This window comes from Cyanistes caeruleus, chromosome 1 (genome assembly GCF_971803275.1).
Source record: "Cyanistes caeruleus chromosome 1, bCyaCae1.hap1.1, whole genome shotgun sequence".
Classification (NCBI taxonomy): domain Eukaryota; kingdom Metazoa; phylum Chordata; class Aves; order Passeriformes; family Paridae; genus Cyanistes; species Cyanistes caeruleus.
The window spans coordinates 112,797,332-112,807,274 of record NC_141701.1 but is presented as its reverse complement, the minus strand read 5'-3'; the positions used below and the strand labels follow the sequence as shown (position 1 = coordinate 112,807,274).

Here is a 9,943-nt window from a genome sequence, read left to right as displayed (position 1 = left end):
AAAGGTTCTTCAGACAATTGGTACTCTTGGACATAGTCTCAGCATTTCTTCTGCATCCAAAATCATCAGAGCTGAGACTCACACCCACATTGCCACACCTCATTGTCATGTTTTTTTAGCCAGATTTCAGTGCCAGGTTTGTGAATGGTCTCAGTTTCCATGACTTTCAGATAACATTTCTCATTTATTGTAATTTCAGCCTCTCCAGGCCAGTCATTAAGGGTTTAGGGAGACAAATTTCTCTACCTACATACTTTTTTCCCCCTCTATTTCTCCCTAAATGTTGCAAGCCTGACACTTTTGTCCCTGCTGTGTTTGGTTCTGAAAACTTTCTCTTCCATGTTCACTGGAGAAAATGGGATGTTGGCTGGGAAGACACTGGTGGAGGAAGAGGGTATCCATGCTTTTATACAGAATGGGATTCAGCACACTGGAATTGCAGTTTCAGGGAAAGTTCTGCTCAGCCCCAGCCAGGAGCAAACCTGCTGGCTTGGGAGCCTTGAGGGAATGGCTGAAATTGCCTAAGCAGCTTATTGGCTAAAGCAGCTAAAAATTGAATATATCTTTATTGACTGTTTTTTAACTGGTGTTTTTCTTTTCCATTCTGTTTGAGGACTTACACCTTGTTCAGATTCAGGCAGGTTTTTGTTTAGACACATTCCTGACACAAACAGTAAATTTTTGATGTGTCATACTTATTGTCAAACCCAAAGCAGGGCCACAGTGGCGAGTCTTTACCGGAAAAGAGCTTTCCCCATCCACACATTTCCCTGTAACCTCTTTCTCAAAATTGCCTACAATGTTATATCTGGAAACCTTTTCCTCCCCCACCGTATCAGGCTGCAGTACATATTTAATACATTTACAACCCCAGTTTCCCACTCAAGGGGGTCAAACTTTTTCAGATTTATTGGTGATTGAAAATGAAATCTTATGTGGGGAAGTACCAAGTAACCTTGGTAACAAGCAGAGCTGTACCCCACAGCACTCCAAGCTGACACCCCCCACCTCCCTCTTGTGCCTTTTCTTGCTGCTTTATTTAGCTCAAGGTTTCTTATGATTGAGCCGGTTCCTGTTCTCCACTGAAGTCAGTGACAAACTTCTTGCTGGCTTTGGGGCTGGAATGTTCATTGCTTGATAAAATGGGAACACACTCAAGGGATCAGTCCAAGGGTCACAGAGCCCAGCTGGCTGAGGCCACCGCAGGATATTGTGCTGCTGAAAAATACAGAGCAGAGTCGGGTGTGCTGCTCTGTTTTGTTTTAACTTCATAAGCATCAGTTCATTTTAAATAGTCTGCTTTTTTTTCCTTTTTTCTTTTTTTTTTTTTAACACTGAAAAGAGTGCCGTTGCTGGAGGTGTTGTAAGCAGGAAGAAGATAAGTTGTTTGATGCTGCACATGACACAAAGCTTGGGGTAATGAAGGAATGGGTATGTTTCAGGTCAGCATGAGTTCAGGCAATGAGGTCTAAATAGCTACTGGAATGGCACAATTTATCATTGTGTGAGAGAGAAGATTTTGGTTGCTAGACCCATTTATCTATGATCTATGTGCCTTCTGAAATCACAGGGCTTTATTTACCATAACAGAAGTTTAGATATAAACTTAAATATATTTTTTAAACATAGTGGGAATTTGGTAGCATACTATGATAACTTTATCTTAAAGTGTGAAGGTGTGGAAACACTGGAAACCAAGGTAAAGTATCTGAGACTAAAGCAATGCTTTATCTGTTAATGTGTAAATCTTTTCTGTGGCTATTTCCTTGTGGCGTTGAAGTCATACAGAAACATATGGCATTCTTTCCATGAGACAAGACTTTTTTGAAGCTAATGTGAGTTATCCTGCATTTGCCATAAGCCAGAGAAAAACATACATGCAACTGGTTAATGTGAATCAACAGAAGTGCAGCAACTATTTGTAAGACTAAGCCCTTACTAAAGTCACATGCCATGTCACTGGCTACTGGCCATGGGCTGAAATGGAGAGTTTTGATGAATACAGTCAAAGACTACAATTCATTGAATATACAAAAATGTGGTGAATTGGGGTACTTCAAGATACAGACTAGGTGAGCCTTTAGGCATATTTAATTATTGGTGTAATTTTTCTCTGCAAAGAAAAAGGGGGAAAGTATATTTATAGAGCTAGACTCTAGGCTTCTTTTTTTGATGATGGTTTGTGCCATGTTATGTCATCATAAGGTAAAATTGAAGCCCTTTCAATATCACATTGATTAGCAGAGGAATGAAAGATAGAGTTGGTGGGGGCTGTTATTGATTAACATAGCAGAGTAAAGGAGGGTTTAAACATACAGAATAGTTAACAGAAGAAAATATGTTTATATAAACAGTGATGAAAGAGGTGCAGAGCAGGGCAGAAGGTAGGAGTTAGAGTTGCGTTGATGCAGAGATAGCTGATGATGAAGAAATGCTGGAGAAGAATGCCATTGACATTCCTGAGTGGTTCTCAGGTTTGGTCTTGTTTTTAAAATGTACTTGCAAAATAGGCTTTTAGCAATGCCACAGGATTATTTTATTGCTGTCATTTGTATGCACTATTCAGCTGCAGCTTTCCATATGTGCTAGAAAGTGAGCTGGGACTGGGGCTGGCACATGGGAGGTTCCTGCAGCATTCAGAAGGAGAGGAGACAAGAGGATTGAATGACTACTATGGCTGAGAAGAAGGAAAATGTATCAGTACCTTTGGGAAGTATTTCATCTGGGGGAAAAATTTTTCCTATGGATCGGTATCTGCCTGGCTTGAGGCTGGAAGAGGGGACAGGGCATGCTGATATAGAACTGCAGGTGTTTCTTTGAGAAATTTCTGGAAAGTTTAGGTGGTATGCCAGGTTTATTTAGAAAAAAAGACATAAGTAATGTGGGAGGAGCCCTGCAACACAAAAAATTTTTCCTAAAGTCATAATTTTGATTACTGAGAGCCTGTCCTGAAATCCTATTAGGAGTAATATTTCCTATTGGATAAGGAAATGTGTCAAAGTTTTTTGGGGGGAGAAAAGATATTCTTACACTACTGTAAAGGTAAATCAGTAAAAATACACGACGTAGCAGAATTTCTAAGTTAAATCAATAACTCTACACATAAAGTAGTGCTTTGTAAGCTAAAACTGCTCCACACATCATACTAATCCATTGAGAGTGTTGAGAGTTTAGGAGATTGGTTATACTGTCTGCAATATCAGTAAAATACAGTATTAGGTTACATATGCCTGCTAGGGCAGGCATCAGTAAATAAGTATACGATATTAAAAATTTGATACTTCTAAGTCATTCTTTGATAGCAGAATATGTGTATCGGCATGTTGCATTTACCTTTCTGGTATGTGAGACGAGTGAAAAAGCAGTCCTTTGGTAGAGTTAACAGGCAGCTTTAAGCATTTACTGGTGTGTGGATGAAACTGAAGATTAGTGCTGTAATAGGAACAGGAGTTGGAGGGCTGACATTAGTTTTCAGAGGTCTCTGGGGTGCCTTACCTGCAGCTAGAGAGGCTACATTTGCCATTAATTTTTAAATGGTGAATGAGCTGGGCTGAATCCACTCCTTGATCCCTGCTGCACTGGGTCTTAAGGAAGCAATGTGTGCTGCAGGAGGTGCATCCTGGCCAGAATGGCAGGGGCTGACTGCTCTGTTCCCACAGTGTTTATGTCCTTGAAAAAGATAGACTGGAGTTTCACTGGTTACCTTGGGGAAATCTAGAGGGTCTGTGTAATGAATAAGTGCATCCTTTAATTGCAGTGTTGACCAGTCTCTGGAGTAGTCTCCTCTGAGGAGGAAGTACCAGCTGCTTCTGTGCTTTAAGGCTGCAATGAGCAGAACTCTGATGGAGAAGGCAGAATCAGAATAATACCAGTATCTATATCCTTCATGTTTTATTTTTTTCAACTCTTCATTGCTTAGGAGTAATCACGTACTGCTTGTGGCGCAGGAAAGGGCCATGCAGAGCCTGAGCAGACACCTTTCCATCCACAGCACTGCTCTGTGAGCACCACCAGCCACTTCAGATCTGCTGTGTGCCAGGGGCCTGTACTTCTATGGTGGAGATCCTATTCCTAAAGAAGTTACATGTTGTAGCATAGCATTCACTTTGTGTGCAGTCCTAGCACTCCTGGTGTTGTGCTTAGCTGAGCTTGGATTGCTGTCTAAAAGTTACAGTTCTTTTGGTTTTGTACTTCGCTATACCCGTTGTGCTTTGCTTGCTGATTCAGGGCAGCCAGCTTTATCCAAATTATTGGAATTAAAATTCTCACACTGTGTTTTTGTTCTTAAAGTGTATGCATGCAGTAAGAATTGCCTCTTTTATTATTCTCAATGGTACTCACCAGCTCAAGTCCCTGAAGGGTTATTGGCATTATATTTGAGCCAATTATTTTTATTTAGAAAATTATACTTATTCATCCAGTGTAATATTAAGTTACCAGGCTTGATGTTTTTCTCTTCCTCTAGCCTATATTTGCTGAGCTAGAACTGGGAACATATGCATCACATTCCTTTTTACTTGGTGGGCCTCAGAGTCTAAATTGGGACTTCTGAACTGCTCTTGAACACTGGGAAACCATATGTGGCATTGTGTTGTTTGAACGACATTCAAAACCAGAGGGTTTGTGTGAGCATGGAACATGCATCATTGTTCAACTTATGCATGTGTACAAGAAGGCTGAGAATGGGAGACAAGAGCTACAGCTTTTCCAAAATACAAAAGAACAGGAAAAAATGTCTTTCCAGATGGACAATATGGGAAAAAAAAATCTCCAGAGCCGGTGTCTCCTACTACATACCTTGGCTTAATGGTCCTGGAAGCAATGGGGCACTTGCAGCACATAACTGGGTCTGGAACTGGCCCTCCTGTTTGCAGTTTTATGTGGTACAAGAAAGCACAGTGAGAAAAGCTCTTTTCATTCCCCACAGATGGGGTAACTCCTGTGGTTGGGAAAGAGTTGTTCCAGGGTATAGGTAATATACGCTGTCATTTCAAGGAGTTAAAAGCTTGGTGTGTGAAGGATAAGGGTTACTTTAAAGAAGGGTTGGACAGTACATTTTGGACAGATTTTTGAGCTTCAGAATGTTTGTGCTTCTGTTATAATCGCATAAACAAATTTTCTAAGTTTTTTTTGTTTTGTTATTTATACATCTTCAAAAACTTTCAATGAAATCAATTAATTATTAATAATTTCATTTTAGGAAATAAAAGTGAGGGGAAACAGGCCAACTTTTAGAGAAGGAATGGTAAGGCCAGTGAAGTCATGCTACTGAGTCCTAAAAGAGGTGGAAAATGAGGAAAAAAATAGCCTCCTGATGATACCAGATCAGACAGGATAGCTGAGGCGAGGATGTGCTATGGGACTGCAAAACAAACTCACCATAGAGAGTGACTAAAGGATAACTTGCCAGTTGAAATTCAATGTTGACGAACATAGAAGAGTGTAGAGGAAGATAAACAATTCTAAATTGAAATACACAGTGATGGAATCCAAATTATCATTTGGAAAGAGACCTTGGTTTATAATAGTTGTATAAAAATGTTTGCTGAATGTACAGTAGGAATGAGAAAAAGAAAAAAACATGAATACTGGGACTGATCGGTAAAGGAATTGTGAACAGAAAGAAAAGTCTTTATGCTACAGCACAAATGCACAGCACACATCAATATTGCATCCTTGTTCCATCATTTTAGAAAGGATGCAGAGGAAGGGGAGATAATACAGGAAATACTGATAAAAATGTAGAGTGACTCCCATATGGAAAACAGCACTTGGGTAGAAAGAAACAAAGGTCTATGAACTCTCAAGTGGCATGGAGAAAGCAAATAGAAAATTCACCCTCCCGTGCCATGGGAGCTAAGCAGCCTCAAGAGAATGGTTAGGTGGCAGTTTTAAAGCTAGCAAAAAGGACTTCCTGTAGCTCTGAAATTGCCCTGGGATATTATAGATGCCAAGAGTTCCCTTGCCAACAGGAATGTTTGGACATACCCCTTAAAGAAAACTCTCCCAAAGGCTGTTGTACACAAAAATGCAGTTCTGGTTCAGGGAATCATCTCACCAGAGAGCTGGGATAGCTAGGAGCTGGAGAGTCCCAGAGGGTGGGACAGTGGGACTGGGGAAGGGGCTGAGGCTGTTTGGAGTTGCCTGAGGGGGAAAAAGTGAAAGTCGTGAGTGTGATAGGATGCTTGACTTCCTCAGTCTCTGAGCCTATCCCATCTGTCTCTTCCCATGCAATTACACCCACCCTGTGCCAGGGTATTGTTTAAATACGAGGCAAACAAGCTCCTACCCTTAAAAAGCAATTCAAGCTTTTGTGAAGGGATTTCAGTGAGTTTTCTTGCAGAAGAGAAATGCAGAAGGATTTTAAAAAAGAGAAGTCTGAGATGGACAGAACCAGGTTCTGGGTGAAGTCCTAATTTACAAAGCTATTTTACTAATTTTGAAGGGTCTTTTTGTCTTAATAGCTTTATACATATTACATTAGTGTGTCACCCACAAGTGAATAACAGCAATGTTGATGTCTGACAATAATCTCCAAACTGTGAACATCTTTCTATCCAGGCACTTGCTGTAGCTTTTCAGAGACTGAAATGCAGCTGACCTGAATAAAACCTGTCTACTGAAACACCTGATTTTCTTTTCTTTGAGGGTATTGTAATGTGTGCAGTGTATGTGCTAAATGCGTTGCTTTCTAGTTGGCTCTCCACGTAATGTTGGATTGCAACAGACTGCTCTCTGTCACACCTGATGACTAAACCTGTCTCACCCACGCCTTGGGAAAGTACTGGTGCATTGAGCCTTCTTAAAATCAAGCTTTAGGTTGTCCTCAGATTTCAAATCTCCTGTGCACTTTTTTTAATATCTCCTCTAACTCAAGAGATACAAGCACAAATGGATTCCAGGCAACAATTAATCAGATAAGTATTTATTTATTTAACTCAACCTATAGAATTATGCTGGCAATAGTTTGTTGTTTTGTTTTTTTTTTTTTTGAGTTAGACTTTTATTGAGCAAAAGACTATAGTTTAAACACTTTTCTCTCTTTTTCAGGCATCTACACTGAAGCATTCTGGATTTCATTAAACATGGTAAGAAACTCCTACTTAATTACACAAAAAACAATCAGTTAAGAGCTGTCTGCTTTGTTTACCTCCTGATATGTTCGAAGTGGAAATATGGCTGAGGAAACTAGATACATTTGATTCATGTTGTGAACTTTAAAACAGGATGGAGACACAACTAAAGCAAACATACATTTCAACTGTGTGGTAAGCATTTACTAGCACAATACTAAGAAGTGGGTCAGAATTGGCTGTAAGCTGGGAATGAGGGTTCATCAGAAATTGCAGAATGTCTGTCTGCATGATGGAGGAAAATTTTTTCAAACAATCAAAAATAAGCTCCTTTTAAAAGGCCCTAGGCAAGCCTGCAGTGGCATACTTGATGCTGTAAATGTTGTCTAGGAGATCCATGGTTACCAGAGTATGGGCAGGTAGCAATGAAAAGCCAGGTGATTGGGGAGGATGCAGTGTGCTGTGAGGGGAAGAGCTTGTATTATAAATGTTGCTTAAATATGAAGTACTTCAACCTAATTGAGAGGAAGGCTTTAGTCTTGCTGGCATAGCTGTGTCCAGTAAGGAATTATTCTAGTTTTGTAATCATTGCTATGCTAGCAAAATCCCTAGAATGTATGAATTTAGACCAGGGGAAAAAAAGGGTTTTTTTCTTGGACGACTCAGTTTGCTCATGGAAATGTTTTTAAACTATACCTGCAGATGGCCTTTTTGTAAGTGTAAATTGTCTATGTTTGTATAATTATACCAAAACACCATTACAAGAGTCTACAAGGACTTGTTGAAAAGAAATCATCCATATGAAGCTAAAGACAACATATAATCCTTAATATAAATTGACTAGTTCATATAACTGGACATGCTATATAAAAGGAAAATCCAGTGACACCACAAGTTTTTTTTTTTAATTTTTGATTGGGTTTGGGGATTTTTTTAGCCATTTCTCTCGACATGTGGTCATTTTTTCCTGAAGTTCAAGCTAAGTAAAATTCAAGACAGCATCATGCAGATGTTTTTATCTCATTGGGCATTTATTGTCTCTGAGGGTCTGGTGGGGCTTGAGCCAGGAAGTCCCAGAAAACCTTGCTTGTGGACCGTGAGAAGTACTGCTTTCTTGGGCAGCGCTGAGGGAGTCTCTCTTTGAAGACTCCCTCCCACATATGTATACTGGGCTTGAAGCCAAGCCTCTCTTCTGTAAAGAAACCTTGCTAAAATTTCTCATTTCATGCCCCTTTATGGAGAGAGAGGGAGTGTGAGGGGGAGAGAGAAGGAGGTACGTGCCAAGAGTATTGAGAGAGCAGAGCTGAGTAGACTCTTCATTTTGTGTGTTTGGGGACAGCGGGGCAGCAAGGAAGAAGAAGGCTTTATATTAATTAGTACCATATTTGCCATCCCTCCCTCCCACCTTAAAAGTGATAAGTTGTCCTCCTTCTCCTTTCCAAACCACATCTGTGTTTTTTTTAGACAACGGTTTTTGTTTGAGTCCTTTGAACTAGCAGAGACACTTGAAATAAATGCACTTATAAATGTGCCTCCTGCCAGCCTCTGTCTAGTCTGCATATGGATACTTAAAAGAGTTGAAGAATATGTCTTACGTATCTTAGAAAAAATGCTAAGTTCACAGTGGTGGCACCTGAAATGGCTTTATTCTTGCCTCCCTCTTAGAGCACAGTGGAATTGCTAGTGTATTATTTGATAAACAATCACCAATTAGTTGTTCCAATCCTCACTAATTCAGCAACTGCTCTCCAGGGCCTCCAGGCAGCTTGTATGCCAGTTCATGTGCTCGCCCCAGGTAGCTCTGAACTGAAGGAGTTTCCTTAATTGCTTTTGCTGTTATGTCTGTTTTAAAGGTTTTACTGCTCCTGTTGATGAGCCGGGTGGTGTATTACAAATGCATGTTTGCTGTCTTACCTTTCCCCAGTGTGCTGTTAACAACACAAGTGACATAAACCATAATGCTGGTGGGTAAAAACACCCACTTTGTGCACCAAATGGAGGGTGATCTTGCTGATTGGAGGCTGACAGGTGTGATGCTGCTTCACTTCCTCCATCTTTTATAGGTTTGGGTACTGCTGGGTGTCTCCATGGACAGCCCTGTTGCCCCTACAGTATGCCTAGATCACAGATAAATCAGATATCAGTCATCTGCTGATCACAGAATGGCACAGGACCAAGAGATGAATTAGCCACCCTTGATCTTAAAGATTCTTGCGAATTCTAGTGAGCTACAAGCTGTGGATGGGAGAAGTATCTCTTTGTTAACACTCGTTCCTTATTGTTTTGTCTTACAGGTGCCTGTCACTGATTACAAAATCTGCTGCTGAAGCAACTTCTAGATGTGGTGGAAGATCTATGGTTGTGGATCTTTTGCACATATAAATGTTATTGTGTGTGTCTGTTTGACCATGGTAGGATATTTAATGTATCACAGAAACAAGTTTTGTATCTCCAATTTCAGTGTCCCTCTCATCTTAGATCCTTCCTTTCAAACATACTTTCCCATGTTTCAGCCTTTAAAAAAAGAAGAAAAACCCCCCCAAACTTTGAAAAATTGTAACACATTATGAAAAGTATACACTATTGTCATCCTCTGGGGAAAAGGGGAACTTTACTGTGTCTGCTGTTTTAAGTTCATTGTGGTGTATAGCATGCTAAGTAACTGCTCAGTCAAATGTCAGTGTGAATTCAGAAATCCTCAGTAGAGGAAATAAATAAATATTTTTATTTTCTCTAAAAGCTTCCCTGTAAAATTTTTCTGAAGATTTTCTTCATGAGACAACACATAAAAAGCATTTGAGTGCCCTTTCACTTCTCATCCTGATGGCAGGCTTGTTGGGACTTTTGGCCAAGTGCTCTGAAGCTATTGT

General features: G+C 40.1%; 1 protein-coding gene across 8 annotated transcripts in view; it reads left to right on the top strand.

The window, feature by feature from the left end:
• RBMS3 (RNA binding motif single stranded interacting protein 3) overlaps nt 1-9,943 on the top strand; it is a 703,891-nt gene that overhangs the window by 34,688 nt on the left and 659,260 nt on the right. The window contains exons 2-3 of one of the 8 annotated variants that reach the window (XM_086850683.1): nt 7,051-7,088; nt 9,368-9,484. The exons of the other annotated variants lie outside the window; for them this stretch is intronic. Coding sequence (XP_086706809.1) covers nt 9,413-9,484 — 72 coding nt within the window. The 5' untranslated portion in view covers nt 7,051-7,088; nt 9,368-9,412. The remainder of the gene's footprint in view (nt 1-7,050; nt 7,089-9,367; nt 9,485-9,943) is intronic. 8 annotated transcript variants of the gene reach the window in all.